Source organism: Gymnodraco acuticeps, unplaced genomic scaffold (assembly GCF_902827175.1).
Source record: "Gymnodraco acuticeps unplaced genomic scaffold, fGymAcu1.1, whole genome shotgun sequence".
Lineage (NCBI taxonomy): Eukaryota > Metazoa > Chordata > Actinopteri > Perciformes > Bathydraconidae > Gymnodraco > Gymnodraco acuticeps.
The window spans coordinates 127,532-147,426 of NW_022991000.1; the positions used below are offsets into that span (position 1 = coordinate 127,532).

A 19,895-nucleotide genomic window follows, 5' to 3' on the forward strand; every position below is an offset into this window, starting at 1 on the left:
TTGTTGGAAAGACAGTCGTTGTGTGCTTATTGAGAGAAAATTGTTAGAAGAGATAATTATTCAAAGTGTTGTTACTTTAAAGTGTTGTTACTGACCTTTTTCTCTTTTATTTTCTTTACCTCACCTGTAACTGCTGAGACGTTGAGGAACACACTGACCTGCTCTGGCAACCTGATTTCCACTGTACGTAATAGTATTTGGTTATGGTATATTATTTATATACATCAAAGGCACAATGCACCCCCCAGAGACACACATGTATTGAGTGTGATATTTTGCATAGGTCATGTGAAATCATCTTTACATACTAGAAAACTGTAGGAGCGGCAACTTGTTTTGAAATTGAATTTTTAATATCCGATAATAAAGTTGATCTGTTTTCTTTATTCTTCTCTCTTCCCAGCTCCATCCATCACCATTCTCTGTTCCTGCAGGTCCTGCTTGCTAATCAATGCTCATATTTTTTTACACAATTACAAATAAAGTCATTGTATTGTATGACATGAAGTTGTGCTTCATTCGGAGTCAATAATAAATTCATTCTGCCTTCAACTGCGCAATGATTGTGGACTGCAACCGACATCCATGTAGCTGCCCCCCAGTAAGATGAACCAAGCAAAGAGGGTCACCATCATGCCCAAGGACATCCAGCTGGCCCGCCGCATCCGCGGAGAGAGGGCTTAGACTGACCTGAGACCAGCACACCCAAACACAACGGCTCTTTTAAGAGCCACCTACAGTTTCAAAGAGTTGCAATCCTACGTTATTATAATGATTTAAACTGGTTCATGTATCACTTAGTTTACTGAACCGTGATGAATGAAAGTGAAATGAGTGAGGTAGTGGTTTACTGAAGTTACAAAGACATTCATATATGAGTAACAGGTCAGTGTAAACACAAGCTTCTGTCAATTATGGATCATTCAAACTATTTATATACAAATATGTAATAAAGTTCTAAAACAAGTATTCGGTATATTCCTTGATAGCTTTTGGAGAAGGTTGTTTTTAAGTTTACTAAAATCTATCGTTTCAACTGTTTCACTTTATAAAAAAGGAACAGGTGAGTAGAGCATCATTGAGTTTCTTATTCTGTCAGTAAATTATCCAAATGAATGTTTTTCATTATTTTAGTCAACCATAAACAAATTGATTGTACCTTTTAATGATGACCTTACATGGTCGGCAAAGTTAAATTAACTTCAGAAAATCAAATCTGTTCTGAGAAAAAACTAATAAATGTTTAAAGATAGGAACTTGCCATCCCACTGAAAAACAGTCCGTAGAGATTTAAAGGCATAGTTGTAGTTCAATCCAACGTTTCATTTGACAACAGTCAACTATTTTCATAAAGAATATATATATATTTTTCAAAGTCAACTTTATTGTCAATCTTACTCAGTTTGAGAGATCAAAAAGACGTTTAAATAAAATTATACAATTTACAGATATGTATACAAATATATATATCCTATATACACCATGTATAATGATGGTGTATGATGTAGAAAGAAGTGTGTTAGATAACAAGTAAATATAGAGTTACATACAGATCCATGTTACAGCAAAAGATGGAATAACTCAGAAGCACGCAGTATAATAATAATTACATGCAACAATTAAATAACTGCTCAGCATCTCCACCACAATCCCAATCTGCTGTGTCCTGTTTTCCTCCCCTCTGCATAACACCCCATCACACATACGAAACACAACGCAGAGTCCGAGGGTGTTAAGAGTATGTTTATTGAAATGTCCTCCTCTCTACTGGCCAACACAGGGAGCATATGCTGGGTGTAGAATTGTTCCGGGAGGAGGAGATTTCCATGCCATGCAGGGTCTTTGGGGATGGGGATGATGATCGCCTCCTTCGTGGTCCACACAACAAAGTAGCAGAGACTCCGGTCTGTGATATGCAGCTGCCCTTGGACCTGGTGCCAGTATGGGTGATTCTCCTTGAGAATATATGACCCACCCTCCGCACGGAGACAGAAGGATGGTAACTGGACTGCCTCCGCGATGGTCATGTTCCTCTGGCTGTGTGGACACTTCACCTCCAGCAGGGCAGATGGCTGCACAAATCCATCGGGTGATGCTCCCAAAACACCCGACTCACTCACAAAGAGACCAGACTCGATTCGAACACTGTCACTTGATAGGCCTCCACAAAAGCCTCCACAAAAGCCTTCACCCCTTCGGCTTCGTTTACAACCCCCCAGTTGACAGTTGGCGATGTCTCTGGCCAGTGGGTTGTATGTCTCCTCTCGCTGTTGGTAAAGTTGAGACACCGGCTGGACTACTTTTTAAGTGCCAGGCTTCCTCCACTGGCACTCAACATCTGTGGAGCTGATCTGCCACATATGGCAAATATTGCCAATGCTGCAGCGTGGCTGCATTTGTACATCCCCTGTGCACAATCACAGACAGCGCTCTGCACCGTGCCATCGTCTCCCATGCAGATCTGTAAAAATAAAGTAAGTACCATTTGTTAGCATGCTATAATAGATTGAATGAGCAATAATACAAGGATGGTCCGGATCTGGGGGTGGGAGGGTTTATTTTTCCATAGTTTTGTCCTGTTGTCTGTTGTTATTGTTTGTTTTTTCTGTATTTTTTGTAATTTGTGTTGTATTGGTTGTGATTGTACATTGTATTTTTCTAAATGTGTATGAATACATTTTTGAAAAACATTTGATCAACAATAAAAAAGGATTTGGTCAGGATCTAGACTCAGTGTGTAGTTTATTAATTAATCAATGCTCTCTACATTAGGAAAACACATACCAGTGTACCAGAGGGAGTCACACACAGCTGTGCCTAGATAACCAAAATCCTTGAATCTACACACAGCAAATAAACTCAAATGACACAACGAGAAAAAGGAGATCACACATACAGTATAGTCGATATAAAACTGGCCGCTTCAATCTGAAGAGCAACTAAAACAAAACACGGGAGTGTACCTTGTTCTTGTGAACACTAATGTTATCCACAGCATACACAGAGACCACGAAGTTCTTAAGGAGAAAACTAGTTGCTAAAACAAAACACGTTAGTGTACCTTGTTAGCTAATGTTAGCTAGCTGACATTAACGTTAAACATTGCACTCATATTACTCACCGAAACCTTGTACAGCCGGTCCCGCATGCTGGCTCTTACAGAACCGACTAACTCCCCTTTCATATAGGTACAGCTCTCAACGTGCCCAGACTTGTAGTGATTTTCACCTCGTAAAATAATTGTATTCTCATTCTGAAAGAATGTGGTGAAATGTGCTAACGTGACGGCCATCTTTATGTTGGTGACGCGTATTGTGCGAGACCAGAGACCTGTAGTTCACTGAGCGGTTTCACACAAAAAAAATTGTAACTTCACAGTTTTACGACACATTTTTATTTTTTTGACTTGCAAAATGTTCTTTTAAATTGACAAACATCATATGTGTCATTCGTGGTACAATTCAAACGGGATCAAAAGATAACCTTTCTCTCTCCATTGACTTCAATGTATAATTTTCCGCTTCCGGGGTCCCATGGAGGCTTTCGGAAGGGGAGGGACTTCGCCTCTCCATATTAAAATCAAGGATGCTGGTGCCAACAACGTCAAATTTCATCAGGCACTTGAAAACTCACCCGGAGAGGTCAGTCACATTAACGCATATGGACGGTTAGCAAACATGTTTAGCTCAGCATCAGCTATGTAATGTTAACTTAGCTTGCTACTAGCTTTGTAACTGAATATTTGAAAAGATGAGTGAATGTTTGCTTGTCACACTTGTTTGCGTTGAGTGGCGTTGACATCCAACTCTTGACATGACATAAAAAAGGTCGGTAACGTTAATCATTACATTCCGCTGCCACCATATACTGGCTAACGTTAAACGTAGAAAAATACATAGTTACATACATAAATACATCTGTCGGTTTATAGGCAGGTTCAGGGTCGGCTCTAGAACAAATCGAATGGGGGGGCAATCATTTACCAAGGGGGGGCACACACTGCCGTCAACAACCAACACACAAACACCAACGCAACTTCAATTTAAAAAAACATGCTGTAAAGTCTATTGTCTTTCACACACATTGCAGGGGTGTATGTGCTATTTCCTAGCGCACCTATGACTTGTGCAGACATGCACGGTTGTGGCACAACCACCAAAACAGAAACATATGGACATAGGCCACCATATGAAAAGTGTGCAAATGTATTTTGTATCCTATCCATGTGAACATGTTTTAGGTGGGGGGTGGACCTAACCTCCTCTAGGAGGGTCTGGGGGCATGCTCCCCCGGGAAGATTATTTTTAAAATATTGAAGTTAAATGCATCAATCTGGTGCACTTTGAGAGCAAAATGAAGAGATCTATGGATAGCCTACATCTCTCAGCATCCATATGAAACAGAACTGTACAGATTTACTTTTTCTTTATGGATATTTTACTAATCACTCCCCTTTTAAACTGTATTCTTGTGTTACTGTCCTATAGTATTTCATACCCGTTTTTCATTTATTCTCTTATTTTTTTAATAACTAGGCTATAGGCTAATGATCATATACATGTGTTCCTCGCAAATACTTGTTTACATAAATGGTGACCAAACCGTTTGAGACCCACTGAGATAACTTACACTAAAGTGAACTATCTAAACACTGAGAGTCCTTACCTCACTGAGCTGACGTTATAAGATCCTCTCAGTCTGACAGGAGAGGACTCTCCTCCACCTTGGTGTAGAAACAGCTCTTTATATCTGTTAGCATAGCCAGCTAACCAGATGCTAACAACAACATTCCATGTTACCGCTCGCGCACTCACAAAATGCGATCGTGCCACACACACAGAGAGCCGAGCTTGAATGAAACACATAGACCCAGAAGTAGGCTACTTGTACTGTACTGTATATCATATTATTTTCGATGGCTTTACTGTATAATCAGTGTAACAGATGAACAGATTGCCACCGGCTTTCATCTAAAACACACAGCCACGTAATGATAACAAAACAAAAGTCGGGGGTCATTGATCAAGCAACACACCAATCAGAGAGCAGCAGTGAGCACACCTCAGGCTGTGTTTTATATTTGTATTCTTTATTTCTGATGTATTTCACACAAAAAACCTTTAGTGGAAACGTTTTCACTTATATGATTAAAAAAAAAAAAAACGGCAAAGTGGCAAGGCTTGCCCACCCTGCGTTGGGGGGCACAGTGACTCATTTGGGGGGGCATGGCCCTCGAATGACCCCCCATGACGCCGACCCTGGGCAGGTTACAGGTTTATTGTTGACCACGTAACGTTAATGTTACAGGTTTATCAGGTTACCATTACACTGGGTTTGAGTGAGAGGATAGAGGAATATGTTTATTTATAGTAGACTTAAAAGATGTAATTAGAGACCCAGTGTAATTAAACAATACGGTTGCAGAGGTCAAATTTTAACATTTTTGTCCACTGGCCAAATGGCTAGCCTAGTGAATGTTGAAATGTTACCAGCCACTCAATAGATTGCCATTGTTATGTTTGGCTGGTGCGTGCAACATACAGTACCAGCCACTTGCATGATTTACCAGCATTTGGCTGGTAAATGGTGTTAATGGTAAATATCTCTTTTGGAACAGGTCATGTTTTAATATCACCAGTTCAGTATATTTCAGATAATATTGCAGCAATAGTTTTTTAGTTGCAAATGGCACAGAACAAATGTATACTTTTAAGTACTTTTAACACAGTTTCCCTGCGGGGGATTAATAAAGTATTTGTGATACTGATTTTTGATTCTGAAGTGTTTTGCTTATAAGTTGTTTGCATTTAGCTAAAGTGTGATGTTTTTCCTCATATTGCATTGCAATAGCCTGTTTAAAGTGATCATATAACAAACAACTAATCAGTACTGATACTGTGTGCTAATAGATATAGGAGTGATAATAATACAGCAAATGCTTTGAATTTCTTAGATATAGCTGTGCAGTATTCTTAACAGACTGGATAGCAGCAGACAATAGAAGGCTTATTACAACCAGAAGAGACATGAGACTTTTATTTTTTAGAGACTTGAGACTTGACTTGGACTCGTGACCAAAGACTTGAGACTTGATCAACTCTCACCCCACAAAGACTTGAGACTTGACTTGGACTCGTGACCAAAGACTTGAGACTTGACTTGGACTTGCAAAAAAAGACTTGTGAACATCTCTGCACTAAGGCAAAGCATTTGACTGTATGTTGTGAAGGACTCGGCACATATGTATTCGTATATGAAGATGTTGACCAAAACAAACCACTCAACGTTGATATTGCCAAATGCCATTTCAAATAAATAGTAATTGATATAAAAAATTACTTTATGTTTGCAGAAATATAACTCTTGGCCTGGTCAAAGAGAAAAATAAACGGTGTATCTGTTTTTAATTTTTAAATGTGATTAAACTTAATATTAAACATCTATTATTTCTGTTCAGTGTAGACAAAAGGACAGAAAGACCGACTGAATTTAGTTGAAGGAGTTGGTGAATAAAGTGCCTCCAGTTCCCAAACTGCATCAATAATGTCATCGATCGTCTAGTCTGACTCTTATTCCATAGTGCCATTACCTTAGTGTCTTCTCTGAACATACTAGAGTGTGTGTCCATAATGGGCTGAATGGAGGTTCAAGGCCGTGGAAGTCATCTAATGGGTTTATATTTACCATCCTGCCCCTCGAAGCTGCTCTGTTTGTTCCATTAGAAAAACAGAATACAACAGAAGTTAAGTCTATGTCGTGATTATAAAAGAGGCTTGATATCAAGCCAACAAAACTTCAGTTCTTCTCAAGTTTTAGCTATGTACCAAAAGTTTACGTTTTGCACATTTATCTAGCACAACAAAGGAAGTATGAGCACTTAGATATGGTCCAAGTATTTTTTCAGAATAACCTTGAAAAAAAGACAAATACATTTATTTTCTTACTTATAGATGAGAGTAACACCTACGTCACTTCCGGGCAAAAATTACGGCCCCGCCCACTTTTGGGGGAAAACAACGCTGTAATTTGAATGGCGGTCAATACAAATTCTGAAGTTGTTGCCAATCCGATCAAATTTTTTTGAAAACCGTGGATTTTTGGATCTTCAAAGAGCTCGATTACGATGGCCAGTCAGGCAAACAATTACATTCGATCATTGGAAATCGACAATCAGTCTCGATATATGGTTAAATTAAAATCAGTAGGCGAGCCTGTAATTTCTCCAGCTGTTACTCTCATGAGCGAGGCGGAACATAATAGTTTTAACATGCCAAAAAGCTGCTACTTAAAAAATAATCAAGAGTTCAGTGTTTCTGTACTTCCTCTAAGAAGAAAGGACAGTAACAGAAGAGCTCTGTGGCTTCAGGCTCGATCGCCATTCAAATGACAGCGTTGTTTCCCCCAAAAGTGGGCGGGCCGTAAAGTCACGTAGATGTTACTCTCATCTATGAAAATCGATCGCCTACTGCTATATTTAACCATATATCGAGCCCGATCGTCGATTTCTAATGGCTTAATGCAATTGTTTGCCTGTCTGGCCATTGGAATCGGGCTCTTTGAAGATCCAAAAGTCTCCGGTTTTCTTACATTTCTGATCGGATTGGCAAAAACTTCAGAATTTGTATTGACCGCCGTTCAACTGACAGCGTTGTTTTCCCCCAAAAGTGGGCGGAGCCGTTATTTTTGCCCGGAAGTGACGCATTTGTTACTCTCATCTATGCTGCGTTCACACCGGACGCGATGCGAATATTCGCTTCGCCCTAATCGCTCTTACGGCCTGTCCACACAGCGGCGTGCGCTTCACTATTCACTTTGAATGGTGTGACGTCACTTTTTGCCGAACTGCATTGTGGGAAGCGACGCAGAGCTTTGCTGGCTCGCGGCAAATGTTGAGCAATGTTAAACTTTTGACACCTCGGCAGAAGCGTCAGCCAATCGAATCATATGCCAGTACAAGCTTTAGCCAATCAAACCGCTGCTTGTGTGTCAGGGGCGGGAGATTCATGTGATTGGTTGTTGGTCGAGTTTCAGACACGCCCGCCGGCAAGCTTCGCATCGCATCTAAACCATGGATGTATAATAAGAACGATCTAAACGCTCGAGTTTCACCGCGGCTGTCAGCTGTGTTTACTCGCATCGTTCAAACAAGACGCGCTGGCTCGGGGGCTACAACTACAACAAAATTAACATATTTCACCTCGTAATACACATTTCTGAATGATGCCGAAGTAACAACATACTGATGCCGGTTAGTAAAAGCCATGAATTAATGCTTGACAAGTCTGCAGACAAGACGGCAGGAGAAAAACCTTTTAAAATGCTTGTTTTCTGAATGGAGATTGGATCGACCAGGCTAAGCTAACGTTGTATATGCTCCGTCCACACTCATAACAACGGCCTACAGACATAAATAAACCAGCGACTGTATTCGCCATGACACAGACAATCTGTGGTTTGTACTTGTTTAACTTTTGTCCAGTTTCTGAACAGATATGAGGAGCTGTGAGCTCTGTGTGCTAACTGCTAACGGCTGATGTTTTCTGGTTGAACATCAGTGACGGCAGGCTGAGATCCTCACCGCTGATTGGCTAGCACGAGATCGCGTCACGCGAATATGATGCTCGAGTTGAAAGGCAAGGGTCAGCACATGGTCAGCACAGAGAGTTGACATTTATAAATATGTTAGCTAACGTTCTCCAGCTAGCGTTCTCCAGCTAACGTTCACCATCTAGCGTTCTCCAGCTAACGTTCACCAGCGAGCGTTCTCCAGCTAACGTTCGCCCGCTAACGTTCGATAGCTAATGTTCGCCAGCTAACATTAGCTTAAAAACTATTTAGAGCTTTTCACAAATGTATTATAAATCATCAATGACGTTTTTTTCAAGCTATAATAAAGTTTATTTGGCAAGTAAATGTGGATAAAGCTGGTTACGTTAAGCAGAGTAAGCGCATTTCAGCATTTAAGTGGAAGGAACACAAAAGTATGTGTCCCCTAGTTAAGGGGAAAAAAGGGTAAATCACCTTTTTTCATTGTTGGTTTGTTTCCACACACAAAACAATTATTATACCAGATCCAAGGTTGGAACGGGTCGTTTTTCAGACACTGTACCACTTATAGCCAAGCACTTCCATTGACAATGTATGAAAGGTTTAAAATGAAGGCTGCTGGGTTTGTTTGTTTTTTAAACGTGGGTCCTTATTAAAAACTTAAAGAGAGGCTCCTCGTGGACACAGAGCATTGATAAAAAGATGTTCAACCTTTTCCCCGGTGGTCCGTTAAACAAGTCAATCCCCTTCAGATTGATCACACGTCACACAGAGGCCCTAGACAAAGGGAAGATGCTACGGCAGGTGAGTCTGGGTGTAACTGTACACTCTCACCCACATGTCTGAAGCCCCACTTCCATCCTCTGACAACATGTCGGTTTGGTGTTAATCTGTCTGATGCGTAGTTTGACATTTAACAAGTAGAACATTGGATGGAGATTTTCATGGTGTGTTTTGTGTGCCATTATGTCTTTGGAGTCTGCAGTCTCGACAGGGTTTTGGTGTTTGAAGACAGGTGGGTTTGGCACACAAATAAACAACATTTGCATTATGAAACATCAGTGTAGATGTATCAGGAATGTGTTAACTGCCAATCCCAGACGCGTCAAATGTCAAAATGGTTGCCATTGACGTACAACGAAGAAATCGCAGAGCAAGAGACCTATATCCCAAGAGATTGATACTGGTAGTTACTTCCAACAAACCATTACGTCCATTTTGATGGTTGGGTCAAACTTGCACATGACTTTCACCCAGGAGATACCTGCTCGTGTCCCATTTGTGAGCTAGTTGTTTTTCCTGTGTGATGTGTCTTGTGTAATGCGAAGTGGTCACGTTACGATACATCACTAAGTCCTGTGTCATTACATCAGGAGTTTTTTTGACCAAAACCCTAAATGTTTTTCTTGCCTTAATGTTGGTGCCTAAACCTACGCAATTCTCTCACATCGTTATTCACTTGGTAATATTGTGCGTTTCTGCATTTGAGGCTCATGTGAAACTTTTCTAAGATTTATTTACCTAAATCAAAGAAAACAAAGTGCCTGGACGGTGAAATACTCACAAAGCACATTAAATCTCTGCTGTGGCCTTTCTTTCCATCCGTAAAGATATTGTATACATTTCCTATTGTTGAACCATAGGAAACGTATTCCTCAACTATAGAGAGTTACAGGTAGAAAATAAACTGTGTGGTAACAATAGGGAACAGATGTGAGGAAGGAAGCCTTTACTTAAAGTGTGTTTAGAGCATTAAAACCTGTCACTCAGCCTGATGCAAAAAGAAAAAAAACGTATTTATTTTAAATAATGGGATTTCATTTTTATATATCAATTGGCTAACCATGATATAATTTTCTAAACAAAATATTGACACAAATATATTTAGTCTCTGCCTTAATAAACTACCCTTAAATGAAAATGAAATAAATCGGTAAAGATACATTTTAAGTTAGTTGATGATGATGACGATGATGAGGATGATGATGAGGATGTTGTTGTGTGGTCGGGGGAACCGGAGGTATAATATTTCAGTACAACGTCATCTGTGAGAGTGTGTGTGTGTGTGTGTGTGTGTGTGCGCGTGCACGTGCGCACGTCCTTGGCTGACAGGATATAAAGTCTCCTGGTCAGATGCAGAGACAAAGGTTAAGGAACAACAGAAGTCTCTGCCCAACGAACGACAATCAGCAGCGAGAGAAGACAGCGTGGTGAGTATCTTCATTTTCTGTTCATATAATATTAATTTAACCCCATTTTATCTGCTTTTTCTGGGTTTTCATTTAAAAAAATAATTAGGAAGAAATAATATTCAAATACACTTACCATTAAGAGCATAGGATGTGAAATATCCTATGTGAATAATCACAAACTTAACATGTTTTTGAAACAATAACGGCGTGTGGCGCAGTGGTTAGAGTCCTGGTCTGGGGATCAGATGGTCACAGGTTCAAACCGGTTCAAACCCCCTGCAGTCAGCATGTCGTTGTGTCCCTGAGACACTTCACCCCAAATTGCTCCTGTGGGGATTGTCCACAGTATTGAGTATGTTAGTCGCTTTGGATAAAAGTGTCTAACAAGTGACATGTCATGTAATGTAATAACTCAACAGGAAAAATCATTTTGATTTTGGAGAATCTTCGATCCGACAGTTTAAAAAAATAAATGTTCATCATATGTATCAATGTACAATACAACAATGTATGTATTGTCAACATACATAACATTCTCTCTAATTTGTCATTTAAATTATTACAACTAAGTCATTTGTGATCTTTAAAAGAATACATTTTTGTGATTATAAAAGAACATTTATGGCTATGAAAAAGCAAATATTTCATGACAAATAAATGTTTAATTTTCTCATCTGAACAAAAGGAGGACACTGAAAGCTACCATACATAGGCAAATATTATTTATGAATGTATATTTAGAAAATACTACTATATTATTATAATCTGGCATTTTCTTATGTTTTGTTTAAGGAATGCTTTAAAATGAAGTTGTTAAATATATATTTTTTTCATTACCAATATAAGTATTTGTAGGTATATTAGTTACTGTATGTATGATTTATTTATTTACATTACATTACCTTGGTAACTACAAACTAAAGCCAAGCAAATTAAGTTGATTTTCATTTGACTGTATGCGTTGTAAAAGTGAGGTTTTTATTTAGTCATTTCTGCACTGATAAGAGTTTGTAATATTTGTGTGGCTGTCTCTGATTGGCTGGCAGGGAAAATGTGTCCTGCGTGGTTATTAGCGGCTGTGGCGCTGGTGGGCGTGGCCAGAGGAGCTGTCAGTCAGTGCTGGGAACATCCGAGCTGTCAGGAGATCAACTCTGAGAGTAGCATCATGGTAACACACACACACACACACACACACACACACACACACACACACACACACACACACACACACACACACACACACACACACACACACACACACACACACACACACACACACACACACACGTCTGTATAGTGCAATATCTCTTTATTTGGATAATTAAATAACCGGTGTTGGAAGAAGTACTCAGATCCATTAATGGAGTAAAAGTACAAATACTATGGTATAAAAATACTCCATTACAAGTAAAAGTTGTGATTTCAAATGTAAGTAAAAGTACAAAAGTAAGCATCAAAATATACTTTAAGTAGAAGAAGTAAAAGTACTTGTTATGCAGAATGGATATTTCTCACAGTATTATATTACTATTTCATCCTGTTTTTATACATGTAAGAGTATTTTAGTATTGTAGATTGGAAACTTTACAAAATTAGGATACCGTGTAGTACAGTAGTGCATTATACTAAATCAGCATATCATGTGTTTTTTCTATGAACAAAGTAACTGAGTGTTAAATAAATGTTTTTAAAAGTACAATATTCACCTCTGAAATGTAGTGGAGTAGATAAGGTATAAAGTAGCATTAAATGGAAATACTCAATTGAAGTACAAATATGTACAAAAAAGTACAATACTTGAGTAAATGGTACTTTCCATCACTGGTAATTACCTTTATCCGGATGGAAGATGTTGCCATATCACCCTTTCTTAAGATACAGTAAACTCTCCTCTCCTCTCCACCTGCAGGAGTGTATCCAGCTCTGTCGCTCCGACCTCAGCGCCGAGGTGCCCGTCGACTCCCTCCTCCACCCTCCTCCTCCGTCAGACCCTGTGTCCCTTGCTTCCCTATCCCTCTTATCCTCCACCTCCTTCCCCTCATCCCCTCAGGCCAAGCGCTCCTACTCCATGGAGCACTTCCGCTGGGGGAAGCCTGTTGGCCGGAAGCGCCGCCCAGTCAAAGTGTACACCTCCAATGGCGTGGAGGAGGAGTCAGCGGAGCTCTTCCCTGGGGAGATGAGGAGGAGGGAGCTGGCCAGCAGGATGATGGAGGCAGCAGAGGAGGGTGGGAAGACCCAGGAGGAGGCAGAAGAGGACGAGGAGCTGGTCCCCGGGGACGTCCACGAGAAGAAAGACGGCACCTACAAGATGAGGCACTTCCGCTGGGGGGGCCCGCCGGCCGTCAAACGCTACGGCGGCTTCATGAAGAGCTGGGACGAGCACAGCCAGAGGCCCCTGCTCACACTCTTCAAAAACGTCATCAACAAAGATGGACAGCAGGAGAGGGAGCAGTGAGGGGGGAGGAAAGGGAGGGAGGAGGTAGAGAGAGGACGGATACTAAACACACATTGATTGTCACTGCCTTCCAAACAGACCCACTTTTCTGATTCCCTATCAGCAGGCAACCCTGCCTCCTAGAAATTACACCAATGCAACAATACGTTTTTTAATATCAATTCATCTGTGTCTTGATCATAGTTAGGTCTACACAATGTCACACAGTCTAAATAGACCTTGTCACATTTCTTATTGGGTCCAAAACCAAAACATATTCAGTTTGCAATGATATAAAACTGAAAATAGCAGTAAATGTGCACAATTGAGAGAGACTCTACAACTAGGAATCTTGTTTGCTTAAAACATATTTAAATAGGGATTTGACTGACACTAGTTGTAGATCATTAATCTGGTGGAGACCCTGAGTCCTGCAAAAGCTCAGCTTCAGAGGCACTTTGGCACTAGGTGATTTAAAAACAATTGTTAACAGATTTCTTTTTAAAATAAGGTAATTTTTCCAAATGATTGAGACATATTTCCCCCTCCCTTTCATTAAGCGTTGTGTGTGACTTCACATACATGTTTTACAACATGTTGGCTGTTGTACAAAAGTCATTTAATGTAACGTAATTTCTAAGATACAGGGTGAGAATAAGAAGGCATCGGTTGTCAGTGTCTTCTAAATCCGTTTGATTCATATAGATGGTTGTTATTATTGTTGTCATGATTGAATGTTTACTCTCAGAAGGAAAACTAATGTTCATCCCGCTGTCATTCTGCCTGTCAGTCACTTCACCGCAGGGACTGGCATGAGAGAGTCAGAAAGAGAGGAACATGTTTTATACATTGATTTGTGTAAATAACTGTAAATCAAATGAAAACATAAAGGGATTTGCAAGCAAAACACGAGAGATGTTTCCTTTACTGTCTGTCATGACTTTTACATGTGTGTAGTAGCATAACACGTCCACAAGAGGGCAGCACCGGATTCCAGCTGCACACACGAGAAGAAATATAAATGGTTTTAGTTCTGACTCTTTCATAAGAGTGTTTTCATACTTTGTGTCACTATAAGAATTGTAAGCCATTCATACTGAAATTATGAAATCCTTACCTGACCCTGAGGCAAACTGTTTTCAACAAAGCCAGCAATATATCACTGGATTTATTCTTGTTATTATATATATGAACATATAATCTTAACAAAATTAGGGGAGATACTAAATAGTGTTTTAACTAATAGATAAAACCATAAAACGTATAAAGAAAACATATAACAATTGCTTTTTTCTGTATTTTGCATTTATTTCATTAACAGAAATCTGGACATTGGGTAAAGCCAGGTTTCAAATTCTTGTTATATTTTGTTGACTTATTAAAGTGAATAGGAGTTATTTACAGAGATAATTTTAGAGAGATCGTTGCATAACCCTTAAATGACGAAGGAATAAATCAGAACATGTTATCAACAGTAAAATAACAAGCCTCTTCCTGATATAGATAAGAATGAATGTTGAATAGTGGTGTATAGTGCTACTGATAGAAGTTGCCACCTGGTATTCAGGAGCAATAACCATTCATACTCATGGGTTAATAATTGGGGGTTCATTATTTTGCCCAAAGACATTAGCGGGCCATGGATTGAACCATCAACCTTTCAATGGAGGACAACAGCTCTACTTCCCAGAGTCTGAATGTCTAATTAAGATATGAATGCAGGATATCATCTTGACCAGCAGTCTTTATATTCAATTTGAGACAGTGGCCAAACAGTCTGATCTGTCATGTGATGCCATACAAATGTAATTCCTAGGATGCAGCCTTTGTAATGTCTAGAAGCGCTACATGATTGAATGTTCATGTTAGCATATCTAATCAGGAAGTCAGATTGGGCAGCAAAAGTCTTGGGCACGCTTGATTTATGGGCACTATGGATGTGGTAGATTACTGTAAAATCCGTGCATTTTTATACCTTGTCACTATACTTGATTTTTTTTTTAGCAACTTCCATGTGAACCGGGTTCTGTCTCCAACCAGAACTCTCTATAATACATCCATGGTATGTGAGAAGCGAGCAATTGTCATTTGACTGAATATGCGCCATCTTTGGGTCCAGAGTTCAGTTCTTATTTCACATCCATGGTGAGTTTGTGTGCGTCCATGTGTTTCCATTACAATAGCATTCATAATTGCAGCTCTAATCAAGCAATGTTCTGTGTAAATATCCCAATAGGCACATTTTCTCTTGGTAATTGTACTGATGTTAACTCTTCACCTGGACTCTGCATCTTCTTTTCTCACCTGACATATTATAACCTCAAGCAACTGCTGCCACCCCTCCACACTTGGTCACACAGGCCAATGTAAATATTACCCTAACATATTCTTATAGACAGAGAAGGATGCACAAATAAACTTTGATTTCTTTATTCCAACTGTCCAATCCAGCTCATCAAAGGGCTTCATACATTTCAAATGTTTGCATTGCAAATGTTTGCATTTCAGTAGTTTTCAGCCAAATATGAATTATTTCTACTTGAGTAATAGGATATGTTCTACTTTTACATTTTGGTTAAGGTAACACCACTCAATATTTAGCCTAGAGTGCCTACACTTATCCTTTATAATATATAACTTCCACACCACAGTGGATCAGTGCACTGATCGTGCTGCTGGCCTGCCCCCTGCTGCTCAGAGGTGTAACTGCTGCTCAGACTCCCCCAGAGGAAGGCACAGGTCGCGGTGAATCACCCGGAGTCTCCCCCATCACAGTCGGATCCAAGGCATCTCAAAGTCCCGCTGCTTGGTCTACACTGCTGCTTATCAGCCGGCCGCTAACAAACAGCTTTGTCTGGGAACAAGCCAAAGGAGTCAAGGACACAGCGGCCCTGCTGCAGGGGGGGAGGAGAGGGGGTATGGCAACTGGGAGTATAAAGTGAGGAGGCTGCGCTGGTGGAGCAGCACTGACACTGAGACACTGAGAACTCTGCATCAATCTCCGAGGACGAGCACAGAAACACTTTGCGAAGGAGATACACTGGATATTTTTCACCCTCCTGGAGGATTATTCATTTTTGATAAATACTTTTGTTTTAAAAAAGCCTACAAAAATGGATGTATACATTTTGATTTCCGTTGTGTCAATGATGCACTCCTGGACTTTCAGCGCAGGTAATTTTTGCGTAATTAGTTGTTTGTTTGTCTTGTGCTTTTCCATTTAACTATTTGTGCATATACACTAATACATATATTGTATAGTAATATTTGGATTCAAATCATGTCAGTTAAACTATATCTCTGCACAGTGCACAGTAAAGCCAACGCATCTGCAATGTTTCTGTTATATGAATCGTCCTGACATAAGGTCGGCTTAATATCTGGTACGCAGTGTTTTGATAATTTTGATTTCCTTACAGTGCTATCAGCTCCAGCTGCACAGACACCCTCCGCCGACTCGCAGAGGCGCCATGTGCGGACCAAACGCTGCTCCTGCGCCACTTTCATGGACAACGAGTGCGTGTACTTCTGCCACCTGGACATCATCTGGGTCAACACTCCTGAGTAAGTCTACATTCACGGATTCCATACTTTCTCCAGCAACATTAGCATAGAATCAGACGTTTTATTATCGGCAATTGGCGAGTTTAGAAAGCAGTATTTCAGTCTTTTGGAACTTGGCTCGGAAACTGAAGGGTCGCCGGGTTCGAGTCCCGATCGGACCTCTTAGAAAGCGCGGACTTGCATGTGTATCGTGTTTGTGCATGTGTTTATTCCGGGCTTTCTTTGAGTGCGATTAACATAGGCCTCTTAGGCTATAAGAGTTTTAATCTAACTCTAAAAATGAAGTGCGAAATTCAGAAAGCGAAAGGATTATTTTTGACAGCTTAAACCCTAAACACAACGCTTTTAAACTGAATAGTTTTGAACTTTAATTTCAGTTGATTAATTCTCATTCCTTCTTCTTCCTCCAGGCGCGTGGTTTCATACGGACTGGGCAACAACGGTCCCAGGAAGAGGCGCGCGGTCGCGGAATCCATAGCAACCAGCAGCGGACCCCTGCGCTGCAGGTGTGTCAATCAAAACGACGACACGTGTAGAAACTTCTGCGGACTGGAAAACCTCCTCAGGTAGGCTTTGTCATCTATTTTCAACACAGCTCCCGAAAAAACAATAATACTGCGAACACTCATCATATTTACTGTCAGGGTTACTAATCGCACGAGCGCTTGTTTCCAATACGTGAAAACAAGTTCCGTGTCTTAAATGTAAAGTGTGGAAAGTGTCCGGGATGAATAAATGACATGTGGTCTCTCTCCTGCAGGTCTGAAGCCTCCCTCACGGAGACTCTCCCCGCAGAGCGCGATGCTTGTGTCGGGCCGCAGTGCGAGCCCCGGCTGGCGGCAGACACCGGGCGGATTACACGGTAAAAAAACAGGCTATAGGCTACCTAAAGTGTATTTGCTAAATAAGTGCAAGTGGTAATTAGCCTATTACCACACGCAACACTGAGGTATTGTGAGGCAAAAATATCTCAGTAAATACAGGAAGCATTTAGATGTTTTACTTCAATAAAAGTCTGTTACAAGTAATACAAGTAGCCTATGCATTTATTGTCTTAAGTAAAAGTTAAAAAAAACAAGCATAACAAAAGCACATCATTTAAAAAAGACCCCATTTCAGAATCATATTTTCTTATAACAAGTGATGCATTAATCAGTTTATAACTTAAATGTTGCAGCCTGTTAATGTGTACTGATTTTCATAATACTGCTGCAAAGCTTCACATATATATTGCACATATTAACTTTTTGCAAAAAAAGCTTTAAATCAAATACAGTGGCGTAGAAAAACGTGTGCCTTTTAGATGTATAAAGTACAAACTTCTAAATTGTGATTTGATCAAGTACTTGAGTAAATGTACACGGTTACATTCCACCACTGATCGCAGTGTACATATTTTTTGCTTGAGAGATGTCATCATGGAATTTTGAGAATAACCCCCAAGCAAGGAATTCCCAGCTTGACAAGCACAACCATAAATTCCACCTAACCTCTCAGACTGTGTGCAATTGAATGCTCTGTATCTCAACATGAGAGTAATACAGAGATACCCTCTGAGCAGCATGTGCCATCATGTCTGAAACTCGCCTCTCAAAGTTTGCGGCGCCATCCGTCTGCACTTCCTGACACATTCATAATTCTTCATAAAATTCGGACACTTAGCAGCTTAAATATGAGTGACAGCTCAAATCCACCCCGCTAGGTTGACTTTTTCCATAAGCTGAGGGATCGATGGTTCAGATGTCTGACTGTTATCTGTCTTTGTTTACAGGATGAGGAAAAGAAACAATAAGAAACGGGTGTCGCCTCTAGCCATCAGGTCTGCCCTCAAAACACGTCTGCTGCTGGAGAAGTGGAGGGTGAGACAGCACCACAGGGGGAGAACCTGGGAAGGGGAGAGCAGGGCCCCCTAAACACCACAGACCCTCCTCCGCACCAGAGGGGAAAAAGGGTTCCCAACTCTAAAGCCAGTGGATGACAATGAAGAGCCCAAAGAGGGTCGAAGACAGTTCTCTTCGTGGTGCCAGAGCAGAGACATTTCTCTATCAGTGGCGCTTCGTCAGACAGATGAACGAGGTCAGAGACAATACAGGGAGTTCAAGAGAAAGAAGAGAAGCGGACGGAGAAATCAATGATATTCATTGATTGTATTGCTGTCACGGTCACTCCTTCAAAACCTTATCAAATAGCATTTCAACTGAGTCAGAATCACTGCTGTCCTGCTCATTGTACTCCACAATGCAATCATACAGTTGCAATAACAGGTTATTACGCCTACATAGAAGGGATTATGTGACTTGACACTTTTTCACCGACTGAAACTATTCAGTGCCTTTGCGTAACAGGTAGTCTCCTGCCTGCCAGGTCTTTGTAGCTGTGAAGTGCAGTAGCTGCTGGGAGTCTTTCATGCTCATGTTATCGGATTTCTATACATGTCATAATTTAAATATTTTTCACGACATACATTCTATTTATTTATTATTTTCTACACATTGCAATGGGATTGCCATGTTGGCACGTCACATGTTCCGGTTTGTCATTTCTGTGAAATGTTTTGTCATTGAGGTGCCAAATATTGGCAAATTTACACAATTTTGTAAAATAAATACTTATTTAAAAAAACTTTTGATCAAGTCCTTCATCATTATTGTTTACATGCTGTCTTGTGTTGTATGTGGCATGGATTTGACCTTTGAAGCTATGATAGATCACTGACTCAAATTGAAGATAATTACTCTAAAACAGGGAACTGAGTGCCAACATCTTCTGTGAACAGTGTGTAACAAAAGCAGTCTGTTCAGTGTTGGAGGTTTTTAACTTGGTAAATAAAACACAAAAAGGAAAAGTGAAAGATAAATGAGTGAAACAAAGTTTTGATGGACGGGGAGACAGACTCAGGGGGGATAAACAGAACGTGTTGATGTGGAAGACGACGAGGCAAAGAGCAACAAAACCCGGCTAACGCTGCCCTCTCATCTCCGTGCCAAACACTGGCATTTCTGAATCAGCTGAGAGTGGAAAGCTTCTTTCAGTAGCTTAGATTTCCAGAACGTTGTTTATTTTCACCCCTTTAGATATCTCCCACCTTCACACTGCAGCTTCACTTACTTTTGCTGTGACTCAGCAAAATGAGGTCTTGCCTTGGTCTCGGACATTAT

The 19,895-nt window shown here is 40.4% G+C and overlaps 2 protein-coding genes across 2 annotated transcripts; both read left to right on the forward strand.

Moving 5' to 3' along the window:
• The first annotated feature begins 8,541 nt into the window (after positions 1 to 8,541).
• Positions 8,542 to 14,060, forward strand: pomca (proopiomelanocortin a). The gene is made up of 3 exons (XM_034235954.1): positions 8,542 to 10,757; positions 11,786 to 11,907; positions 12,649 to 14,060. Exons 2-3 carry the CDS (start codon positions 11,791 to 11,793, stop codon positions 13,192 to 13,194), a joined length of 663 nt encoding a protein of 220 aa, XP_034091845.1. The 5' UTR covers positions 8,542 to 10,757; positions 11,786 to 11,790; the 3' UTR covers positions 13,195 to 14,060.
• Positions 14,061 to 16,108: 2,048 nt separating this feature from the next.
• edn1 (endothelin 1) lies at positions 16,109 to 19,359 on the forward strand. The gene is made up of 5 exons (XM_034235957.1): positions 16,109 to 16,347; positions 16,593 to 16,737; positions 17,148 to 17,303; positions 17,498 to 17,599; positions 18,509 to 19,359. Exons 1-5 carry the CDS (start codon positions 16,287 to 16,289, stop codon positions 18,648 to 18,650), a joined length of 606 nt encoding a protein of 201 aa, XP_034091848.1. The 5' UTR covers positions 16,109 to 16,286; the 3' UTR covers positions 18,651 to 19,359.
• Positions 19,360 to 19,895: the final 536 nt, after the last annotated feature.

Bases quoted from the DNA above. Each gene is read 5' to 3' on its own strand.
- pomca (XM_034235954.1), top strand. From the start codon at position 11,791: ATGTGTCCTGCGTGGTTATTAGCGGCTGTGGCGCTGGTGGGCGTGGCC. The intron at 11,908-12,648 runs GTAACACACACA...CTCCACCTGCAG, and splicing joins ACTCTGAGAGTAGCATCATG to GAGTGTATCCAGCTCTGTCG.
- edn1 (XM_034235957.1), top strand. From the start codon at position 16,287: ATGGATGTATACATTTTGATTTCCGTTGTGTCAATGATGCACTCCTGG. The intron at 17,304-17,497 runs GTAGGCTTTGTC...TCTCTCCTGCAG, and splicing joins GGACTGGAAAACCTCCTCAG to GTCTGAAGCCTCCCTCACGG. The intron at 17,600-18,508 runs GTAAAAAAACAG...CTTTGTTTACAG, and splicing joins GACACCGGGCGGATTACACG to GATGAGGAAAAGAAACAATA.